This window comes from Nannobrachium achirus, assembly GCF_963921795.1.
Source record: "Nannobrachium achirus genome assembly, chromosome: 21".
Taxonomy (NCBI): Eukaryota; Metazoa; Chordata; class Actinopteri; order Myctophiformes; family Myctophidae; genus Nannobrachium; species Nannobrachium achirus.
Genome location: NC_137828.1, coordinates 57,332,088 through 57,357,774, shown reverse-complemented (window position 1 = coordinate 57,357,774; position 25,687 = coordinate 57,332,088). Strand labels below are relative to the sequence as shown.

The following is a 25,687-nucleotide window of genomic DNA, read 5'->3' as shown; positions in this document are numbered from 1 at the left end:
TCAGTGGTCGGTACTATAATGAATGAAATTTCACATTCCCAAGTGCAACAAGTTGGCACATTTTTCTAGTTTAATTATCAGTATCACCGTCGTTGTTTGTGTTTTTGTGAAAGTTTCCTGTGAGTATCGGTCTATAGAGACGCCACAGCTGTCTATTTTGCTGCAAATGAATGTCTGAATTAGGGGTGGGGCGGTATCGACATTTTGTTATCGCGGTAACCGTCTTCCCATTTACCGCCGGTATTGCGGTAATTACCGCACCCCCGTATCTATCAATTAAGGTTCGGCGATAAGCCAAAATATTCCAATCATCTGCCCAGAATTTGCCGCTCCACAACCCGAGTTATACATCCCCGTACAGCACAGCGGGTCTGGCTTTGAAAGGAGCAGATCTACAAGCTCACAACACGTCGCATCCGCGACACGTTCTGAGCTTGTAGATCTGTGCACTGTCGAGTTACTATAGTAACGTAGGCTACAGGAGCTTTTCAGACACAGTACGCTGTGTGTGAACCAGAAGAGAGACAGGTAGTCAGATCGTGTACAGTGATTATTTAACTCACGTCTCAAATCGCAGTGATTGAGTGCTGATATATACAGGTTTTAGTTACAAGACTTGACAGAAAAGGTTATAAAATCGCAGACGGGGCATAACGCGCGACGCGGTGGAAAACGTAAATGCTAGTTTCATTTTCGGTTTTAGTCCACGCGGACCGCGTTCCCCCCGTAATCCGTATGAATAAAAGAAACTGCCACAAGCCCACAACACAAGGTATGTATTAACATACTTGTGTTGTGTGTAGGGCTGTCACGATTAGGACTTCCTCCAGACGATTAATTGTCATACAAATAATCAGCGATTGACGAATATATCGTCTTTTTTCCCCCCTTCATTTTATGCCACTATGATAATAGGCTTTGAGCTCATACTCATACTGTAACTTAATGAAGAGCAATTTAATTGCTTTTTAAACATCAGTTGTTGGTGTAAACTGTAAAGTAACTATTAGTAAATTTACTTGCTAACTTTAGCCCTATTTTATACCGTAGCTATTTGAAAATAGCCGATCTACAAGCTCACAACGCGGTGCGTTGTGAAAATAGCCGATCTACAAGCTCACAGCGCGTTGCGGTGTGTTGTGAAAATAGACGATCTACAAGCTCACAACGCGTTGCGTTGTGTTGTGAAAATAGCCGATCTACAAGCTCACAACGCGTCGCGGTGCGTTGTGAAAATAGCCGATCTACATGCTCACAAGGCATCGCGTTGCGTTGTGAAAATAGCAGACAACTGCAAAAATAGCCGACAGCTGAAAATAGCGACAGTAGCCTATAATGTTTATCACGACACGATCCAACATCTATAGCTCGTCGCCGTCTGTGTGTAATCATCATCATCATCATCCCCTCCATAGCAGAGCAGCAGTGCTAAGCTAAGCTGCAGTAAAGGCATTGACTCCAGTCCTCTGTGTTGAAACGAAAGTGAACGCCTTTTTCTGTATCGTATCAAAAGGAATATAGTCCCGGGATGTGTATGGTACATGTGTCTGTTCCGACCGTCTGGAAAAAGTAATTGATCGAATCGGTTGAAACAAACTTTTTAAGCATTTTTAGTTCGCCAGCCAGCCTGCCTGTGCTGTCTGTTGTGTGACGGCAGTGCGTGCCGTGCTGTTGTTGTGTTGACTGACTGAGGAGGACCAGCATATGAGCGTTCACGGGTCCCTGTGGCAACAAGGAGGAGGCGCATTCAAGAATGCAAGTGTTGACGTGAAGTTTAACTTGTTTAAGAATGGCTTTATTGTCAAAACTCACTACCCTTTTTAATTAAATTAGATAATTGATGATAATCGCGAATATGAAAAAATATTCGCGATCGCGGCTCCGACCACATTCAACCATGTATCCCTGCGGTTGCACGTGACCGTTGGCAGCCAATAGCATCTCTGATGCCTTTACAATTCTATTATGGCGACACCCATTCCAAGGGGTAGAAAAGGGCCATTTGCGCTGCATAGAAACCAATGGCTTCGCATCGTCCATATTTTTCTACAGTCTATGCCCAGAGCAGAGCGGCATGGAGCCTAGTCTGAATGTGTAATGGGAGCATTTACGATCTCCTGTATGGTGCATAATTGAGAATATGAAACATCATTATATTTTTGAGCGGTGGTCACAACGCTCCTATACGTGGCCGTGTGTGTGGGTCTGTCTGTCTGTCTGTCTGTCTGTCTGCGTGTCTGTCTGTCTGTCTGTAGCCTGCAGTAACCTTTTCTGACCACACATGTTAAGGGAGGGGCGCTGTTGTTCAGGCCAGGCCAGACCAGGCACACACACACACACGCACACACACACACACACACACACACACACACACACACACACACACACACACACACAGGGGGGAAGGGGGGAGGAACCACCGCTCAGTTCACACGGGTGTGATTTTTTTACTGTGATGTACTTGAATATGATGGTCATGCTGTCGGCTGAAAATAATAGCTCCATTTTGCTTTTTGTGCTCTCTTGCAGGGACCAGTATTTCTCCACAAGAACACTCTCACAACCACAGTTCCCTTCATCATAGCTCCAACTCGCATTCTAACCCCAGCAAGACATCTGACACAGTAAGTCAAGTCATGATATTAGATTCAGCTCCATAGCTATGAATGACATTGTGGGCTTGGCTGATCTGTGTGTGTACTGAGCTATGAATGACATTGTGGGCTTGGCTGATCTGTGTGTGTACTGTATTCACTCAATGTATTTATGATTTGCAAACTCCTAGTTAGGAAGTTGAAGAAAAGCTGATGCTGACACCAGGAGTTTGGGAGCTTGTATAGATCTGCCATTTTCAACAAATGTTAGGGTCCCTATCCCAGATTAGGGATGCTAGGGTTTACAGTACATGGTTAATTACAACCTAAACCTTACCCCAACCCTAACGTTAACCCTAACCTGTTCTGGTTGATTAATTACTATAAAAAGGCATCGGCTTCCCTGAATGGTGAATGGCCATCGTCTTCACGGATTGGTCGATCTTTACGCTACGTTTCCGCCGGTGCTCCGATATAAGTGGTTACACACACAATAGAACTCATTTGCGTATGTCCATTTATGTCATCAACATGACGTCTGCAGTTCGTTTGGGCCTTGGGTATTATGTTAGTTTTACTGCTGCACAGGGTATTCTGGGGAACCGGTTCAGAGGGTACTCTGATAGCAAGTACAAGTACATGGGTATTGCATAAACCGGTGGAACTTGGCATGCATTTAAACTTGCATCTTTCCCAACTTGCATCATTCATGTGGGTTTGGGCACTGGTCTATTTTTTAAGATGATGTCTTAACACATCGGATGCCCACGTGGTGTCTACAAGTCAATTTCTTTGATGTCGCTGGAGGCCCACGACGCGTTTGACGCGTTGTACAGTAAACTATACTGTACTGTAGCTACTGCACTTGGCTACCGCGGTGATGAAACAAACTCCATTTCCCAACATGCAGCGCGCAATTACGTCACCCGGACGTGCTGTGTGTCTCGTTGACTTCCTGTTTAGCGGCTGCACAAAAATGCTGTTTTCTCCGGATTCTCTTCCTTTTTTCATTTTTTTCTCAAAACGGCAGCCTCTTCTACATGCCGTAACACAAACACTGTGGCTTAGAAATGATAAAAAACGGTCCTGACTGAAAGAAAAGATTTTCGCGAAATAAACAGGACATACTCGGATTACATTTACTCGGATTACTTTTCTCGCCAGTACTCTCGCCGGTAGGTAAAATGACGCGTTGCCATGGGCACCAGCAAATTAAGACGTCAAAACCACGTGGGCATCCGATGTGTTAAAGGACAACTCTGTCGCTTATCTCCCGATTAGAGAGTCTTACTGTTTTTTTAGAGATTTTGATTTCAGTGTGGTGGCAAGCTATACAGTGTGTAGTAACTCATTGTTTGCCTCCCATTCCCAAGATGCACCGCAATCTTTCATGGGCAGAAGTGACTTATGGGGGCTAGTTGTGTTACTGTAAATAGTAATAAAGAAATCGCCGGCTTATTGTGTCTAAAAAGACACATTTAACCACATGCCCCCACCCACTGAAATCTAAATCGCTAAAAGGATAGAAAGCAGTAAACTTTAACTCGTCTTTTCTTTTCTCTAATTACAATCTAAAACATGAACCCTTTTTGTAAAAAAAAAAAAACCTTAAGTTGTCCTTTAACACTTTGACCGCCACGGAGGTCATATGCCACATACGTTTTTACCCCCCCTTCACCGCCACGAACGGCATATGCCACATAAATGTCTTTTTTTTATTAAACACAAGATTAGGAGCATATGTATCACTGACGCTTGGATTCAGCCGTCCTGGGCCCTGGAATGACTAAAATCACCATGGTTACCATTGTGTGGCCAATCAGCTTGTGTTACCTTGTGTTACCATGGTGATTTGGTACATGACCGTCCTCCCCAGGCCTGGGATTGCTGGATGGACGGCATTCACGGAAGGAGCAGCAGCCAGCATGTGTTTGGGGGGGGGGGTTTAGTTTAGTGCTTTACTATACTACTGAGGACTACTTCTACAGCCGTTACATGTTATCTGAAAAGTTTTACTGGATCGTCATGGTTCATCGACCAGGCCACCAGGGACCACCGAGCCGCGGCGTCGCAGCGAAAATAACTGCTATATAAAGTAAGTGGTTGTTGCTAGATTGATTGATTGATATACAGTGGTGTATTGGCGTGTTTGGGCCGACGTCGCTCCGAGAGCAAGCATGAGATGAGAGATGATTATGCTCATCTCGGATCACAACAGGTGGTCCGCGCGCGGACCACCGATCGAGCAGGGCGTTTAGCTCAGCGGCGTCAGTTCAGAAAAAGCTAAGTTATGGCAACATGACTGGTGTCTTTCACGCGCGCGAGGCTCGCGTGCAAGACACCAGTCATGTTACCATAACTTTACAACAGGCACGATTACAGTACATTTTATTATATTCCCCCTGTAGCCAAGGTATGGCAGCTGCCATAGCTTGCCATACCCAATTGACGCCTCTTTAGCTTAGCTTGGTGAGAAAGGAGGACAGATGCTCCATTTAGTGCAAAACAAACACATCCCAGCAAAACAACCACTATAAGTCACTCGCAAACGTCGCAGTCTGACCAATCCAGCGAGATGGAGATCGAAAAAGAATCCCAGTGGTAATCCTCATTGTATGTTTATAGTTTTATCGTGTTTTATTCTAAAGGTAACCCATCGAAGCGGTGCCAACGTTGTTTGCTAAGCCTGCTCAGATTTCCTCTCTCTCTCCCTCTCTCTCTCTCTCTCTCTCTCTCTCTCTCTCTCTCTTTTTTTTCGCTAGAGAACCAACTGCGTTAGAATAAACCTTACAGCCATGATACAAGAGAGAAAGTTGGGGAGAGAGAGATTGATTGATTGATTGATTGATTGATTGATTGAAGACTTTATTAGAAGTTTGCATAGGAAAAGGTACAGTTTCATGACGGTACAGTTCACTGGTACAAGGTCTACTAAAAGGAGATCATGAGATCCATGAAAAGACTATGCTTATTTCCATAGTAAACCATTGCAGTATCTCATATAACATTGAATGACAGACGGATAGAACACAGTACTATGCAGTAGATATAGTCAGGAAAAAAGAGGGAAATAAAAAACAGTATAAAAACATACAGTAGGTAAATACAAAGAAGGGATTGATTGATTGATTGATTGATTGATTGAAGACTTTATTAGAAGTTTGCATAGGAAAAGGTACAGTTTCATGACGGTACAGTTCACTGGTACAAGGTCTACTAAAAGGAGAGCCATGAAAATACTAAGCTCATAGTGCCTTGCTGGGCTATGAGCTTGTAGATCGGCTATTAGGCATCATATGTAAATGGCAGATCTACAAGCTCATAGCGCGGTGCCGGGCTATGAGCTTGTAGATCTGCTATTTTGGAAATATATGTACCTGTGTATATAAAATGTATAGCAAATAATTATATATACCTTATGGTAATTATGTTTTTTTTTTCATAATTACTCTTACTTGCAGTTGCCTGGTCTGGATTCTAACATGGTGAAGTTTGTCGCAGTTGGCTTGAATTTGTCAATACAAACATTTCCATATGAATGTACATACATTTTTATTTAATTTTATGTATTATGACTTTGAATTGCTCAGGGTAGTTTGACCGTTTTAGTTTGAAGTGACTAAAATGATGATTGCAATGGAACACATCTACAACTATACTGAAGTGAAACAGCAATGTAAAGTTTTTTTTTAATCTTTATCAGAGTTTTTATCTTTATTTTTGAGATGTCTGATGTCTAACTGAAGGCTTGAATAAAAAATCCCAGGTCAAAACACAGTGGATTCTACTCTGTCTCTCCTTCATCCTGGGAAGATGAAAAAAGAGCCTCTGTCAGTCTCCTGGCTTCTTCCACTTTCCTGCCTTATAACTAGACCACGGTACAACTTTTTTTTACTTTTTTTTTACAGCATTATGGCCGGCACCCTGTTCGTCATTTAGAGGTACTGTGTGTTCTTGTACCATTTACCAATTTGTTTCTAGGGCTTCTGAAAGTTTTTTTCCTTTGACCTCAATTATCTCAGAAAGTAAATTTCTGATGCTCCTTTTTCATCTGTACAGCTTTCGCTCTCCCTCAGGTTTCTCCACAGCAGAACACCACAGCAGGACGAAATTTTTATGGTGAAAGCTAAGGTTCCGACTCTATATTCTCTGAAATTTTTGTCAATTTTCGTACATCCTACCATTTTCAATTTATTCCGTCAAAAATGAATGGCCGTCTATGGTGGCAAGGGTTATACCCTTAAAACCCTTAACATTGTGGCAGTCAAAGTGTTAACAGTGCTTTTAACATGTTATCAGGTCCATATTATCATAGCATAAGAATATGAACACAGATACAGCTGGAGTATTGAGGTTTTATCAATTAAACTGATCTCAAGGATACATTATTATACTATCAATCTATTGATGTTGGTGTGCACTGTTCGTCGTCAAAGTCACATTTCCTTTGCTGTGTTGTTGACAAAATACATTGACGAGTCCTGCTGCATGTTCCCTCAAACCAAACACATTTCTCTGTGATGCCTCCTTGACTTGTCATATTTCATCCAATGTAATCATCGAGCTAGCATACATTTTGGTAACCTTGAAAAGCCATTCCAGACACCGGTCGATAGGGCTATTCCTCTCCTCCACAGAAAGCTTCTCTGATAACAGCCCAGCATCAGGAGGAGCAGATGTATAGCTAGCTTCCCTGACACAGATATTGTCTGTACGTCTTACATTGCAGACTGTTGCATCAGAAATAATACCTCATGCATTCTTTTTCTCTGCAGCCCCCCCTTTTCATACTCACCTTGACTGTTGCAAACAGTTGCTCATTTTCCCCGACTGTAGGGCTGCAAAATTCTATTTCAACATGTTTTCTGCAACATGTATCTGCTATTAACATGAACAGAGATGTTTTTTTTTCTTTACAAAAGAAAATGAATGTGCAAACAGGTTTTGTTTTTTTGTTTTTTTTCTTTCTTTTTGTTTTTTAGAGAAAATGTGTCACCTTTGGAGAATTTTCAGAAGTGAAATTCTCCATGAATTTTCAGAAGTGAAATTCTCCAGAAGTCGGATAAATTATTTGAGCTTATGCCTTTTTATTATGGATAGGACAGTAGTCTGATAGGAGATGGGGAGTGACATGAAGAAAAGGCCGTCGGGATCGGCACTGGAACCCGCAATGCACTGTCAAGCTACATTGTAGCCTAGGTGCCTGGACCGCTACACCAGCGGTTCAGGCCAGTTAAGTTTATTTATTTTTTTATTTTATTTTAAGATATTTTGGTGGCTTTTTGCCTTTATTGATAGTACTCTAGGTAGACAGGATAATGGGGGAGAGAGATGGGAGTGACATGCAGCAAAGCCCAGCGGGCACCCCTGGACCGCTAGGCCAGCGGGTCCCCCCCCAGTGCTTTCATTTTAATCTCCATGTGGTTCATTTCTAAGCATTTGCTCCTTTTCTCCTCAGGCCCATGAGCCAGGTGATGACTGGTCAGAACACATCAGCTCTTCTGGGAAGAAGTACTATTACAATTGCAGGACAGAGGTCTCCCAGTGGGAGAAACCCAAAGAGTGGCTGGAACGGTAACCACATTTACTTTTACTCAAAGCCTCGATGGATGTGTGTAAACCAAATGGCATATGTATACTATTAATTGGTGTTGAATTGATTTACAAACGCAGGGCAGAAATGATTCCCCAATTTGATGTGCTTTTATCCCACAGAGAGCACAGACAGAAAGAGACGCCTAAGACCGCCATCGTGAACAGTTTTCCCAAAGACAGGGACTACAGAAGGGAAGCCATGCAAACATCTTCAGCCACTGGCTTTACTGCTGCTAGTAAGTGTACTGTAACATACTAAATAACAAAAACAAACAATCTCAGATACTCCTTGTCTGCGTCTGCACTATAGATGTTTGGCTCTGTTCTGTAGATGTTTAGCTAAGGCCAGACCTTGTTAACAATTGTGAATGGGGATTCAGCATGTTAAGCCTTGGTCAGAACTACAAATTTGCTTGAATATCTGTTATCTGAAGCCTTGTGGTCACTGGTTGGTCTGTGATGACTCTTGTTACGCTGATCTGTTGCTGATGCATGCTAAAGAGCTGCTTACCAAAAGACTGAGACTGAAACTGTGTGGATGAAACCTGGTGTTGTGTTGTGCTGTGCAAGAGAAGTGCTGTGAATTTGCCATCCAGCGAGCACTACAACCATTTTGTTTTCACATGTTGCCATAAATTTATAATGTGCAACTAAACTTTTTGGTGTGAATGTAATACTGAACCAAACCGGTAATGTCAACCGCTGTGACACTGTTACACCAAAAGTAACACATCTCACACACACGCACGCACGCACGCGCGCGCAAGACAGGAGGAATGAATGAAGGTGACAGCAACATCTTGCTCCCCACTTGTTGGCTCTGGCTAGTAGCTGGCTGGCACTGTGCATTTGCTGCATATTGTGTGTGACGTGTCTGTCACTGCATGTCTCCTCTTAACGCTCTGAGGAGGAGAGAAGGGCCATTGTGCAGCTGAAAATCATTGCTGCAAATTGAATAACAGATTCTAGATTCTTATCCTTAAAACAAAAGGAAAATGTATTCGTCGATTTTCGACTCATATTCATCACGACACAAGACTTTTCTTTTTTACTTTTTTTTATTACTTGCTTGCGAAGGCTAGTGCATGTCTGCAGGGCTGATCATGTGCGCGTGCCATAGGGGTGCGCGCCGACTGGATTTGTTTACCTCCTGCCTTGTGCGTGCTTGAAATGAAAGCTTGCTTGTTAATGGCAGCGTCGTCGTCGTTTGCGATGATTTTGGCAAGATTGACAATGAAACACAACACAAAGTATGTGTATTACTCGTCACCCGTTGACTCAGTCAGAGAGCCGAGTGGCACACCAAACCTCCACTTTGTGATACACGGCAGAAAGGATCACTGATTTGACAGCCAAGATGATAGCCAAAGATATTATGCCTTGGTACTATAGTGTCGAGATGAAAGGCCTTGTTTTGGGATGAGCAGTGCATTTTGCCCTCATCTCAACTGCGCAGAAAAAAAAAAGATTTGATTTTTGGCCACGACACGTCGACTCGCAAATTATGAGTCGCTTAACATCCCTAAAATGTATCTATCCCCCTAACAATACTTAGTCAGCAGTTGGCCATAATATATTTTTAAAGACACCACGACCAACATGCTTCAGTGTTGTCACTCTTATGCTGAATATGCTCATGGGCTGTGTTTGTACCCGCAGGCTATGGGATTAAGCTGTGACACCCGTAGCACAGGCTGAGGCAGACCTGGCTCATAGCTACAAAGTTGTAAGGAAGTCGAGGACTTTCATTTTGGCCGGATTTACACTGCAGTCAAATCCAGCCCATATCCGATTTGGTTCTCAAATCTGATCTTTTGGCTCGACTTTTCACACTGCATTTGCAGTGACCAGATCCGATCTGTGCGTTCAGACTGATTTTAACAGCGTCAGCCCAAAGCTGCCCTGCGGCGATATATCTGCTTTGGTTACCGTGGTAACGACGTAGGCGTCATGACCATGTCTAGAATTGCGTCGTTTTAGGGGCAAGGCCAATTGGCCTTTGTTGTTGTCAATTTTGGGAGGGCACAAAGGCCAAATGCTAAGGCAGGAAGGCCATCAAATAAAACAAGGTTTAGTCCATTTAAATAATTACCGTAATTCAATTTAAGGGTTAGGATGATTTTGAAATGTAGACTATCTTCAGTGAAATCTCAGCCCTGCACAAATCAAACTTACTGCATTGGTCATGGGCCATCAACCCCTGGGCTTGTGATGGACATTTTCCTCAATATATATTTTTGCCACGGACATACAAAATGAGTGGTCAATAATATTACCATGAATAAAATACTAAATGTAGTCCAGTAGACATGATGGAGAACACATGCTGTGTTTTTAAAGAGGGAGAGTGGTTAGTCATCCCTTTGAACTTTATTAATTATTTTTAAGTAGGAAAGCTGAGAGGGAAGGTGTAGATGGAGCAATTTATAATCCATTTTCAAAAATTGCTTTAAAAGTCAAGTGTATTATTGTTATTATTTCCATGGCCACCTCTGAACCTTTTACTACTTTCTTACCTTCTTCACTTTCTAATTTTTCCAAAGTGATTGAACTTTTCAAAGCACTAACGGCAATTAGAGAAGAAATGTCAAATTGACATCATCCACATTAAAAAAACTGGTCTCTTTATTAGAGTGTTAATGTCAAAGGGCATTTGAGAAACGCAGCTCTTAAACTGTTCAGATCATTCAATGACTTGGAAGACATATTTTGGTATGGTTCTCTGCAATGGCGTTTCTGGGTGTACTGGCACCAGTGGCCAGTGGTTCTCAAAGTCCAGGGGTCCTTGAGCGGGTATTAATAAGCAAAATTGCTTTATATCATAAAAACATGTTTAACAACTTTAAACCTATTTTATACTTCAGCATACAACAATGGACAGCAGGCATTGTGATGAGAATGCCTATTGTGAATATGAACAGAGTGGAATCTGTGGATAATCCAATATCATGATGAGTGACTTGCAATTATATTCCTTATATAAAACCTGGAGACTTGCAAGTCAGCTACTGTATACTGGCTGTAGTATTTTTATTTTTTAAATAGATGATTTGAAGGGGACATGGACAAACGGACACATTGATGACCCCTGGCATTGGTTTAAGGATGGGGACGTAAAAGCTTTATTTTCATCCATGGCTTATCCCTAAACCTTTTTGCCATTTTTAACTATTTTCAAAAACATTTTTGAATATTTCAAATAGCTCACAACATGCCGATATACATCGGCTATTTTAAAAATAGTAAAATAGAGGCAAAGAAGTTCACATCAATAAGGGGTAAGTCATGTATAGCTGAGAATCTCAACAAAAGACACCGTTGTCTACAAGACAAGAAAGAGACACTGGTGTGTACATATTGGGGAATTTAAGGAGCCCGTTTCTACTTCCAAATCATTAAGCAAACAGCCCACCCCTTTCGCTGAACTATTTGGTTCCCATGGCGACGCATCTACGCAGCAGGCATTGTAACGCTACATGGAAAGGTAGCTCCTGCCGTAGTAGAAACGGCCGCAACGGCGGCAGGTTTATCTATCGAGCTCTGATCATTTCCGGCTGCCATTGTCATCTGCCGTAGCCGTACAAAGCTTAAATTGGCTATTGACAAGAAAGAGACAGAGGAGAAAGTGGTACAGTCAGCTGGGGCATTAAGGCCACTGTGGCCTCAGGTCATGCCATTTTTTGGAGGGGCACAAGGCCAAACAGAGGGGCAACGACGGCCATGGCCTTCATGGCCTCCCTGAAATTCCTGCCCTGGTCATGACGTTACGTCACTACGTCGACGCTAGTTGATTACGTTCAGGAAATGCGACATAATAGACCATAGTAAACACACGTTACAATATTGTTTTTCTCTCTTTTCTTTACTCTTCTGTTTCTCTCTTCTCTCTGGTTTTATCTATTTAGCTCACGTGTTTTCACTCCTCTCTTGTTTTTCTCATTTGCTCAGTGCTCTGTAATCAAATAGTAAATACTCACACTCCGTAATGACGTCATTACAGTGGAGCTCGTTTGGTCATTTCTATGTGACTTGCTTGTGACTTGCGTATAACTATGGGGTGGATGTGGTTACTGCTTTCAGACTAAAGGCCCTTTTCCACCGGCAGTGATAACGATGACGATAGCCATAAAATATCACAGCGATAATTATGCCTTCACATTGATGTCCGATAAAGTTATCGGACATCAATGTGAAGAGGCGCTAATTAACAGCCGCTCGCTCAGAGCGCACCTCCAGCTGTTTATCAGAGACCCAGTTCCATATCACTGTGATCTTAACCACATCGTTGTTGATCCTAACGATGTAGTTGTCGGCAATCGTTGTCTTTATCGGTGTTTGGTAGATGCTGCCGATCCACTTCAATTGAAAACCCACTTTTTTAAATCGTTATCGTCATCGTTATCGCTGCCGGTGGAAAAGAGCCTTAAGACAGATGTCCTCAAATCCGATTTGGATCGGATTTGAAACCACCTCTGGATGTGGTTTCTAGAAATCGGATTTCATGTGACCTGTCTGCATTTAGACAATTTTTAAAAAATCTGATTCCACTTTTGATGTGACAGATCTGATTCAGGCTGGATTTTGGTGGCAGTGTAAATCAGGCCTTAGTCGCCGTGTCCACACACAGCCTTTTATGAGCAGAGGGCCGCTGTATATATAATTTTCCACTCGCACACACATTGACACGTGCACTGTACCAGTCCACATTGTGTTAGCTCTTGATGCTTGTAATGTTGGCGTGTGTACAATGTTTAGGCTACTCATAGCAAAGGAGCAGAGTGTTGCCTAATTTGCAATCTCACCACAGAAAGGTCAGAAAGTAAACTATTTCAAGTATTTACACGTTGAGAGATGACACGAGTGGCAATGGGCAGTTGCCAAGTACAGTTACTTTCCATCCCGATATACTATGCACAGCAGCACATAACTCAAACTCTGCACAAACGTTGTGTGCGCATATCCCCGGCTGGGTATGGTCTATCAAACCCTGCACAAAGTGTCAGTTCGTCAGTCAGTCTGTCTGTCAGTCACACCTCACACGTCACACTCTTGCCCTGCTCATATCTCCGCAACCGTTGCCCCGATCCATGCCAAATTTTGCACACACGTTCCTTACCTGCCAAACTACAACCTCCAAGGACCCCCGGAGCTCCAGGGACCCCCAGGTCCCTGGGGGACCCCCAGATGTAAAAAATGACCAAATGTGCTAAACTGACCAATAGCGGGGCAGATAAAATACTTCACTAGTGGAAAGAAACCTAAAACTTTTCACAAGTACTTCTTAGGGGTTGTTCCTATGATAAAACACGTTAGACACTGAAAAATCAAAATGGCTGCCATGTTTCCAAGATGGCTGCCTCTGAACAGTACGCCAACCAGTTAATGTCCGATTTTCATAATATTAGAGTTGTTTTATAGGTTTTAAAACATCCTGAGTTCATTTATTACACTTTTAAAGCAGCCAGAATAACCTTTCTGACTTTTGGTTGGGGTCTTTCTTCACCTGGGACCCCCCAAACAGACCCCTGAGCCTATCTCAGTAATCGCTTTGCTCCTGCGCCAGAGCAATATTAAATTAGATCATAACTGAAGCATTAAAGTTGCTGTAACTGGGCTCTGAAAGCAAAAACGAGTAGTAGCAAATACCCAGGGGTCTTCCACAGGGGGTCCGGGACCCCTAGGGGGTCCTCAGAGTTACTACAGATGGCCTGCCGAATCTAGATGGGGACATTTTTCTTCTTCTTTTATTTTTTACATTTGAAACTGTTTTTATTAGTATCTCAGTATTATTTATAACATTTTTGTGTTCGACAGACAGGTTCACAGGTGTTACTGCAGGGATTGCAAGAATTAAGGTATTGCAACTCCTCACTTTGGGAGCGCAGACTAACATGTCCATTTATTGCACTGCACTCATACTGACAACACAACACACACACACCTCTTTGTTATCGTCACCCCAAAACCCGCACCCTATCCTCTTAAGAGCTCACGGTCAATTGTACCCAAAGAAATTCACTACTATACATGTCCTCCCTAATAGTGTTGACAGTTTCCACTATAGCATACATGGTCAACTGGCGGCCCGGGGGCCACATGCGGCCCCCACCGTCACTTAATGCGACCCACAGGTTAATACCGGAAACCTAATATATTATTGATTTCAGCTGTTACAATTCCAAACATGACCTGCTTTAATTCCATCAGTTTATCTTAGTAGCTTAATGACTAGTATTGTAGTATTACAATTTAATCAAAATGTTAGATTTCAGGATTCTAATTAAAAAATAACGAAAGAAATATTCAGGATTCTAATTCAAAAGAAGCAAAAATAGCCGATTGAGCTTGCATATCTGCTATTTTTGCTTCTTTTGTATAAGATACTAGAATGACAAAGTAGAACGTAGCAATATGCAATGTGGCCCTCTGGAGTGAAGGTGGACATATAGTGGCCCTCGCCATCATCAAAGTTGCCCACCCCTGCACTATAGCATTTGCAGGGAGGAGTGCAAGGCAGGTTATTGTTTGAGCAGCTGCACCGTCCCTTGTAACCTGCTTTGCAGCCACATTTGATGGGCTCAAGTACTGCCTTTGGAGCAGGGAGGGCAAGAAACCTGACTGGAACATACCCTCCACTCTCTGAATTCCATCTATTTCTTTCAATTGATGGAAGCTCAGGGCAATTTGTCAGGTATGACAAAGTAGGCATCATAATACGATACCTTCATCAAGAGACATGATTTTGAGGAAGTGCAAACACATGAAGAGGCTGATACCCCGATGCCTTATCAAGTCCTTGCCTCCGGTACAAAAAAAAGGAAATTTATATATTCAAGTGAGTTCAAGTTATTGAGTACATAGTGCGTACATAGTTTTTCAGGTGCTGACTGGGGAAGAACATTTGTTGGAATCACCAAAAAGACATGGGTCAATGCCTACTTGATGATGATGATGACCAAGCCATCAAGGACCTTGGCAAGGTCATTGGCCATTCCTCCTGAGCTTATAAATGGTGAGCTTCCAACAACATTGGAGTCGGAACATGTTGCATGCCATGTTTACAGTTCAAAAGGTCCAACAATCCTGGGATTACTCAGATGGGAACTATTTCTGTCAAAGAACTTGGAGGGTGAGATGCTACCTCCAACTCGTGCTGCACTGCTACCACATTACCTCCGTGCCAACTCCGTCACAATGCAGGATAAATCATACCTGACAAATTGCCCTGTGCTTCCACCAATCAAAGAAAATAGATGGAATTCAGAGAGTGGAGGGTATATTCCAGTCAGGTTTCTTGCTCTCCCTGCTCCAAAGGCAGTACTTGAGCTCATCAAATGTGTCTGCAAAGCAGGTTGTGGACGGTGCAGCTGCTCAATTAACCTGCCTTTCACTCTATGCTATGGTGGAGACTGTGTCAACACTATTAGGTTGGACATTGAAGATGATGATGATGAGGACAAATACATCCTGCATGTCTGAAATTACTGTATTGTAGTGAATCTCTTTGGGAGTAATTGACCATGGGCTCTATAAGAGGATAAGGTGAGGGTTTTGGGGTGACAATAACAGAGGTGTGTGTGTGTGTGTGTGTGTGTGTGTGTGTGTGTGTGTGTGTGTGTGTGTGTGTGTGTGTGTGTGTGTGTGTGTGTGTGTGTGTGTGTGTGTGTGTGTGTGTGTGTGTGTGTGTGTGTGTGTGTGTGTGTGTGTGTGTGTGTGTGTGTGTGTGTGTGTGTGTGTGTGTGTGTGTGTGTGGCTCTGTCTGTGTGTTGTGAGTGTGAGTACAGTGCAATAAATGGAAATGTTGTTCTGCCCCCAAAGTGAAAAGTTGCAATACCTTCATTATTGCAATCCCTGCAGTAACAGCTGTCAACCATAACTGTTTAACACAAAAAACATTATAAATAATACTGAGAATACTAATAAACCATCAAAGTACAATACATAAAACCAGGATACATAAAAACATTCGAAGTTTCAAATGTAAAATTTGGCAGGCCCCCTGTAGTAGCTCTGAGGACCCCCCCAGGAGTCCCGGACCCCCGGTGGAAGACCTCTGTTATTTGCTACTAGTCCTTTTTTGATTTCAGAGCATATTTCAGATCTAATTTAACATTGTTCTGGAGCAGGAGCAGAGCGATTACTGAAATAGGCTCAGGGGTCTGTCTGGGGGGTCCCAGGTGAGGAAAGACCCCAACCAAAAGTCAGAAAGATTATTCTGGCTGCTTTAAAAGTGTAATAAATGAACTCAGGATGTTTTAAAACCTACAAAACAACGCTAATATTATGAAAATTCGATATTAACTGGCTGGCGTACTGTAAAACATATCCGAAAAGGCGGCCATCTTTAAAACTGGCGGCCATTTTGAAAATTAAATGTCTAATGTGATTTTTCTAAAGAATGACCCAAGAGGTACACTCTGTCAAATGTTGGTGCTTCTTTCCAGAACTGAAGTATTGTTCTCCTTAACTGCCCCGCTACAAATGACCACCCCAACGGGGCTGCTCACGGGGAATTCCCGGGGACCACCCACTCCTGGTGCTCCAGAATGGATGCAAAAGTGGTGGCGCCCCCAGTGGAGGACCCCCTACACTGCAGCTCACATAAAATGCCGTAACTCCGGCTAGGAGCGACCGGGACAGCCGGGGCCGGTACCTATTCGTCCGCCTTGCCGGCGCGGAGACCCCACCCCTCATTTCTCACATGGCCCTCTTCTAGCGCCACCATGAGGCCGATTCTTGCAAAACAAATTTTTGGACACTGCTCCTACAATTTTTGCCCTAAAATCACGCAAATCGGTACACAGTGGCCCTCATTTATCAACGTGGTGCAGATCAAAATTTGGGTGTACACCGAAATTTAGGGAAGTCTCGACATTTATCATTTCAACTTGACTTTGACGTTGGCGTAGGGTAGGATCAAATCTCACGTCAAGTCCTGAGGTGGTGTAGGATTCATCCTACACCACTTTGTTCCATTGTAGACGTGTGGAGCAGCATTGTCTAATTATCTGACAGGCAATGGACACATGTATCCACTCGAAAATGTATATCCAACACAATAATAAATAATCCTGTGACAATATAACATTTTATAAAAGCATATTATAGCCAGCTACATCATGGACATGCACGCCGATTTTATTTCCATGTTACAACGACAAGCAATTAAAATCTAGCAATATGGAATCAATCTACTGTTAAGTGCTTTAACAGTCTAAATCTTAAGATTGCAGACCTGGCTCAGAACAAGCACATATATAGCCTACGAACGCATGCGAGAGCATTTTCGGGACCAGCGCGGCGTCGCTGTGATTACATTACCATGAGGCGTGAGCCTCCAATTTATACAGTGACGCGAGTCCTTTTAAATATGGATAAAACCCGAAGCTCCAAACCTGGCTGTGCCCAGCCCCGCGCACGCACGCTGCGGATGATTTATTTGGGGGTCCACGGCCCACCTGGGAGAAGACCAGTCCGCGCAGGAACGGTACATGATCGCTAGTTCAAGCACTCAAAAGTGCATTGCGCTCGTCACCGAAATTGGGTTAAATTAATATCCAAAACGTAACCGTGGGGTCTCTCAATTTATACAGTAGATACTGTACACTATGCTGGAGTTAATGATGAAACCCGACGTGGCTAGCCTTGAGATCATGGCCATGGGGAATATGATTGCTTGTAACCAAATGAACGCGCTCTGTCTGCGCACGCACGGCACGGGTAGGCAATGGTTTAAATTAATATCCCAAAGTATTCATGGCAGTGACCAGTGACTTGTGTCATTCATGTCGGCTGCGGTGCTATAGCCTCCTTGTCAAAGATTGTACCGTTGGTTAATCCCACGTTTCCACTGTCAAAGACTGCTGTGTAAACCAAAATGCTGCTGCTCCAAGTAGCCTAGTTGCGTGTGTAGGTGTGTGCGTGCGTGCGTGCATGTGTGCGTGGTGGTCTGTGTGGGACGCGGACATGGCTTTTCTTTGGTTGTTAGGTCGTATTCGGGTTGTTCTGGTCGTAAAATGGGGGCGTTTCGAGAATAATTAAGGGCGTGTTATTTAAATTTCAGCCTGCGCATTTATCAACGCTGGGATCAAATGTACGCCAGGTGTGTCTGTTTAGGAAGCATTGATAAATGCCGTGCACACGTTGCCCTACGCAAAATTTGGTGAAAAAAATAGACAATTTTTTACACTCCATTGATAAATGAGGGTGAGTATGTCTACACTCATCCCATCAACATGAATCTCTCCCATATAGCGCCACCTCCAGGCCGATTTTTAAAAACACATTTTTGGACACTGCTCCTACAGATTTTGCCCTAAAATCACGAAAATCACTACACAGTATGTCTACACTCATGTCATCAACATGGATCAGGAAGATTTTGGCAAAACACATTTTTGCCCTATTTGTGGAGATAAGTGACCTACGGTCGCTTATCTCCCGATTAGGGAGTCTTACTGGTATATCTATCTATTAAACGAGCAAACTCAAGCTCTAACGCTCACGCTTATCCACGTTTAGCTATTCACTCGCTTCAGCAACTGATCCCAAAGTATTTATTGGCCATTAGCATTATACCAACGGTGACGGAGCCCGAATTTCATTTCTCACAAATTTAAGCTGTTTATTAGCGTTTTTTTTTCACCACTTCTGTTCAACTCTACAGCCTGTTAGCCATGGGATCTGTACCCCACACACACACACACACAATCAACAGCACTGGGGGGCGTGGATGGCCAGACCGTTCTCGTTAGGAAACTTACAATGGATATGGCTACTAATGTGGAACGGTGGATGAATCTCGCTATATTACAGTAACATCCACCTAAAAATTGCTACCACACAGGCACATTTAAAGTGGGCAAAGAACAGCTGTTTACAAAGCGAAGCAAATGAGCAGAGGTTTATCACCTCACCTGCCTTGTTTTATTATGGCAATCTGTGCTCAGTGGTTCCGACACACAAAAGCTTAAAACCAGTGAAATTGGAGAGGTATTAACACTCACCCAACATCCGCACTAATACAGGGTTCCCACAGTCATGAAATACCGGGAAATATTTAGAAATTAGAAAAATATTTTTCCAGTACTGGAAAAGTTTTGGAATTCATCAAGGGTCCTGGAAGGTCCTGGAAAAAATGTCTAGGGATTGTTTTTGGTTATTGATTTTGCTAACTCATTTACCTCTACCATAAATCGACTTTGAGGTTTCCCTGCCACGATTTTCTTACCTTTTGACGTGGGCACGTGCGTGTCCATCGTGCACGATCCGCACGCACTCCCCGGCCCGTTTGCAGTATGCACACTTTATTTTTTCTCTACACTGCCTGTCTTTGGGTTTTGCGTGTAGGAGTAAGAGACTCGTTATTGTGCTGAATTATTGTTATATAGTCCTGAAAATTGAGTTACATTTTCTGGAAAAGTTTTGGAAAGGTTTTGGAAATTCATTGGTAAAAATGTGTGGGAACCCTGCTTATAGTAAGGGGATTTTATAAGCTATTTGACCAATATGCGAAGTAGATCGTTACCAAGAAATGTATTCACCAATGTGTTTCTAAAGGTGTGTAATGATATGTACTAAAAGGTTGAAATTCAACTCCCGGGGGAAACCTCATAAAAAAACTGATTTGTGTTTGTGTCCCATTAACTTTACTTTACTATACAGGAGAAAAAAAAAATAATAATATGCTTTAAGTAGCATGTGAGGGGTCAAACTAGGGGTTTTTCATGATGCTGAATCCATTGCAAGCATTTGTTTTGTATGAAAAACATTCCTTGGGCTAAAAACGGACCCACAAAACGATGGTTTAGTGATGAATCATCACCTTTCACCGTTTTGTAGGGGCCATTTGTAGCCCAAGGAATGTTTTTTGTGCAAAACAAATGCTTGCAATGGATTCAGCATCATGAAAAACCCCTAGTTTGTCCCCTCACATGCTACTTAAAGCATATTTATTTTTTGTGTTTTTTTCCTGTATAGTAAAGTTAATGGGACACAAACACAAATCATTTTTTTATGAGGTTTCCCCCGGGAGTTGAATTTCAACCTTTTAGTACAGATTATTACACACCTTTAGAAACACATTGGTGAAGAAATTTCTTGGTAACGATTTACTTCACAGATTTTCTTATGTTCCCCTTACTATTATAAACCAGTGGAGTTTATTCAACATAAGAGTACGAACTGCAGGGCAAATGTTGATGGCCACTCACCAGGCTACTCGGTGACGTGGGTCTTTACCTCTTGGACGCACTTGGGGCTAATATTGCTCTCCTCTTATCTAAAGTTAAACCCCTGAAAATGAGCCTATATTAAAGCCACAGCCAGGCAGTGTTATGTGGGAGGAGTAGGACTAAGGTTCTGCGTCCACCCGGTGGGGGCTCCTCACTGGCATGTGCGTCGGAGGGATACAATGACAGTGAAAACACACAATGGTTTTGTGGAAGAATCATTGGCAAAATATTAATTGGTTGGTAAAAAGCTCAAATAATAACTAGAACATAGTATCAAGCCAAAAAAAGGGTAGGATAAAAAGTACAAATGCAGTTTGATTTGGTATCTTGGTCTGTGTGTGGGTGTAGACTTGCCTCCAATTGATCAGATTGGGAGCACCTTTTTTTTTCATTGTCCTAATTGTCATCAGTTACACACCTGCATAGCCGGCAGGAGTGATGGGTGTGGGGTGCTCTGGCTGCTCCCCCTGACTATATTGAGCTTGTAGATTCGCTATTTCCGATGGTTTACAGCATCACCAGGTGCACTAATTGCTAGAGTGCTGAGGCACATGGGTTGATATTAACACTTATGTTGCAATGATTTTTTCTCTTCAATGTCCCGCGATGCCATGGTCTCCATAGACCTCCATGTAATTTATAGTGCACGGATCGTGCACGCCCATGCCTAGATGATTCACCACGTGTGTGCACACTGTTCACAGCTTTCAAACAAAAGAATCCACTTGGAAATCCGTTCAGGCATTCATGATTTAGCAGCCATTATGTTTTCTTCAGATGTAAACAAACATGGCTGCCATGTTTGAAAGAATGGCAGTGATGTTAATAGGTTTTTAATGTAATGAGTCCCGGGACCCAAGGAGGGTCTTTCGGATGAGTCCCAGGGATATTTTATGGGTCCCACAAAAATTCAACGCGTCATGTCATTTTTGACAAAGTGCAGCATTTAACTTGAATTGGTTATTATATGGTTATGTTCATGTTACGTAGAAATGTGTCTGAAAGAAATGAACCACAATTCCAAATCTTACAATTTTAATACTTCCAAATAGTCATGTGACGGTTTGATTTTTTTTAATACCAAACCGGTAATATCGGATGTTGACCACTTGGGGGCGCAGATAGAAGCTTTTACAGAGTCTTCATAATCAACAGCCACCTGTTATTTTATATACATCGATAATATATAGATCTTCTCAGTGAGATGTCTCCTGTTTGTACTGTTACTGCTTCTATGGAATGGGGGAAATGGTCTCTGCCGTGCTTGTGTTTGCTCTGCTGTACAGAGAACCAGTGGACTGGGTCAAAAGGGATTGCTTGTAGATCGGCTACTTTTGTTTTGAACGGTTGATCATAGAGGGACGTGCCGCCCCTCTATGGATGCGGGAGGGCAATGCACAGTAGGCCGCGGTGGTCCGCTGCCCCGGCGGACCACCAAAGGGACGGCGCCGCCACGAAAACACTATAATCAATCAAACAGTTAGGCAGCCTAGGCTACATACATACTATCTCAGATAGCATACATGCTAGGCTAGCTTGCTTCCTCCGTGTTGTAGTTGAGCCAATAAAGGTTATTTGACCATGTTCACCACGACGTTAATCGTCGCTATTGTTGTAAAGACGCAATAAAGACCTGTGTGGCTTCTAACACGTTGTCCAATGTCCACCACATCTATAAACAATAGCGCGTGTATCCAGTTGTTATTGAATGAAGAGGATGAAGAGGACAGGGGGAGAGGGGGAGAGGAGGCGGGGTCGCTGTCTGAGCAGTGAGCAGTGAGCACGTCACGTTTCTGCGCCGTGCCTTGCCATACACGTTCTGTGGGGGAACCCTTTTTGGTGTATCACCTAACACCCTGTGCCACTATGGTCAGAGAGCGGCCCGGTGCTACGCTAAAACTCAGGCACCCATTGAATTCTGTGACCATGCACAGACACACAAAATGGCGTTCAAAACACACTGTCGTTAGTTCTATCGTCTGTTTTAAGACTTTCTACGCGGATTTCATTTGTGTTAATGTGGCATGGAACAATTACACTGATCTACAAGCCTCACCAGATTGCCTCAGCAACGCATTATAGGTTTAGAGATCGGCTGGGGCGGAGCTACAGCATGTTGCGCTGAAGCTGTGTCTGAGGCCGCATTCACACACATGCGTGAGACATCTTCCCCGTATCGTCTGAGAATGAAGGGGGGGGGTGGGGAGTCCAATGCATTGTCAATGGAAGGTTGTTTGGTTTTTTGTTGTTGCCGTGTCTCTTGCTCAACCAAAGGCTGTCTTCTGGCCAAGAGACACGGCAACGACAAAAAACCAAACAACCTTCCATTGAAAATGCATTGGATTCCCCCCTCATTCTCAGACTACACGCACACGATAGCTGTCGCAACTGTGTGTAGTGCGCCTGAGAGAATTCCAATCCACACAGAAGCGCACTGACACTGCGAGTCGCGACAGAAAGAAGCAGAGAGGATTCTTCTACATAACATTACCGATGGACAGGGACAACAATCTTACTACACGCTGTTGTCAATAGTGGCGTTTCCATAAACTTAATCGAATTAGGGAAGCGAATTATCATAAATACGCATTAAGACAAAGCGAATTTAGCATGTTTCCATTTGCGGGTGTCATTCGAATTAGCGACGTCGCAAGAGTTGATCGGGCTGATTTTTTTCAGACCGAACCTGAGCACTGCACCGTCTGCACGTCTGACTGCTGTCACTCGGTCGCTGTCTAGTAGTGGGAAGAAGGGATTATCAGTCGTCATCATCATGGCCCCAAATAACTTTTAAATATATCACAATTGGCGACGAGTCTCTTACGAAATTGGCAAGAGTTCCTCTCAATACATAAAGCTACCGATTCACCGGGAAAACCGCAGTCACGTCGCTGCACAGTGGAAGTTTCAGCGTCCTCTGGAAGGTCAGGTGGCCGATCTGCAAGCTCACAACGCGGCGCGGAGACGTGGATGCGAGCTGCTGTGCCTGTGAGCTTGTAGATTGGGCACTTCAGGCACGCAACACCGTGGGATGAGGAAGGGTTCGCCACCGATGGCTTGAGGTGAAAACGGGAGGAATTTACGCATGGTCCGTGTCACTCCGTGTGTAACAAACAACAGGTTTGTTTTGTGGGCTAACGCTATACCATGGACAAAGTGGCAGGGGAAATGGACCTAGAACGTCATACTTTATTCGAATGTATTGTCTGGCCCGTTTCCATTCACTTTTGCGCATTTAGTTTATTCGATTAAGCCTCAAAATCCTCCTCCTCCAAGCGGATAATCTTTTTTGCGGATAATGAAAGTTTATTCGCATTTTGAAGTGTTTCCATAAAAACATTTTGCGACTAAGCTGTTAATGCGCAAAAAGTGGCTTTATGGAAACGCCACTAGTGATTACGTTTCTTAAAGTAACTTTCACGTGAAGTGGGGGAAACTTTAGGGGGAGGACTTAGCAAGGTTGTTTTGCCAGCCTTTTCACCGCACTGAACCAGCGTGGTGGGACAAAGAGAAGAGCGGTGTCGGGTTTCTCACAGTCTCAAGAGTGACCAAACACACACACACATACATACACACACACACACACACACACACTGCAGTGCATCTCACGCTCTCAAATTGTATTGTTGATCATCGTGACACGATGAAAGAGTTTGTTTTCGCATTGGTTTAACTTTTTTTTTTTTTTACTTTTGAATAGCAAATTAAGTATTCGACTGTAATACATTTTTCTCATATTCGACTTATAGTCGAAAAACGAATTTCATTCTGACAGCCCTAAGATTTGACATCACTGATTTTGACGATGAGTAATACGAATACTGTATTATCGCACACGACGGTGACGCTGCCATTAACAAGCATTTCAAGCATGCACAAGGCAGGAGGTAAACGTATCCAGTCGGTACACACCCCTATGGCACACGCACACAATCAGACAAGCGCAGTGTTTCTCAACCAGTAGACCGCGGACTTGACTAGCATGCATGCATGCATGCACTAACACAGACATGCACTCTGACACAGACACACACCGTTCCTCTCCCATTTGGAAAACATTAAAGCTTATAACATTTTTGAACAAGCCATTAAAACACAGGAAAAAAGTAAAACTTAAGTTGAAAATTTTAAATAAAAACAGTTTCTGAGTTGAAAATCAAGCTCTCTCTCTCTCTCTCTCTCAGCCTTGTCTTAAGATCTTTTTACGTGAAATATTTCTAAAAATACAAAAGATTAAAAAAATTCATGTGCACGCGCCCGATTCCACAGTAAGCTGAACATGTTAAAGTTGTAATGGTGTTTCTAGGTGTAAGTGTGGGGTTGGGTGGGTGTAGAGATGCTCCGTTTGGGGGCCAATCACCGATCAACTGGAATCATTATTGCCGAAACCGTCATTCCCGATCACAGAGTCAAATCCATAAATTCTTCTATTTATTGTTACCGTAGCAGCATTTATATATTTAATGATTCTTCTAACAAAACATTGACATTGTATATTAAGTATAAACATAAGGAGATTGCAGGCTGAGGTCCTTTAGTATCCAATTCAACTTGTAGGAATTGAAGCTGAGGTTACATTCAGTCCCACAGATAAATATTGTGAAAATAGCTGATCTAGCTTGTAGATCGGCAAAGCCGATACCGATCAAAGCCAATAGAGGCCTTATCAGCCGATCGCGATCACTCACCAATAAATCGGCACATCTCTAGTTGTTTGCCAAGTTTTGGGAAGATAATAAATAGTGAGCATCTCTATCGTGCTCGCTCGAAACAGAGCCCACAATAATGCTAAACGATGTGCGTTTCTGCTGACTTCACAGAGACGGCCCAGGTGGAGAAGCCCACAGCAGCCCTCTCCAGCCAGTCTCATTCGTCATCCTCGGGCTCTGGCAGCCTGAACCCATCGTCAGGGACTCCGGGCTCCTCTGCCTCCACGGTGCCCGTCTCACCGGTCCTGCAGTCCCCCGCCCCCCCACTCCTCCAAGACCCCAGCCTGCTTCGACAGCTCCTCCCAGCACTTCAGACTGCTCTGCAACTCAACAACGCCAGTATGGACATGTCCAAGATCAACGAAGGTGAGGACATGTTCTGAGCACACACCTACACGATGACTTATTTACCCTTGGTATTAGCGTGTTGGATCGGCTATGGGCTAGTCTAGAGGAACTCAAATGGTTTGTGTCTTGGATCAGCATAATTTTTAGACTATTTTATAGGGATGGGTTAGGGATATTGGCCGATCGGAATCGGCCAATATAAAAAATC

The 25,687-nt window shown here is 43.2% G+C and overlaps 1 protein-coding gene across 1 annotated transcript in view; it reads left to right on the top strand.

Annotated features, from left to right (window-relative positions):
- Positions 1–25,687, top strand: part of LOC308307180 (WW domain-containing adapter protein with coiled-coil-like) — a 55,433-nt gene that overhangs the window by 5,859 nt on the left and 23,887 nt on the right. Inside the window, exons 4-7 of the mRNA XM_080752351.1 lie at positions 2,530–2,624; positions 8,053–8,168; positions 8,310–8,425; positions 25,243–25,497. Of these exons, the coding sequence (XP_080608477.1) occupies positions 2,530–2,624; positions 8,053–8,168; positions 8,310–8,425; positions 25,243–25,497 (582 nt within the window). The remainder of the gene's footprint in view (positions 1–2,529; positions 2,625–8,052; positions 8,169–8,309; positions 8,426–25,242; positions 25,498–25,687) is intronic.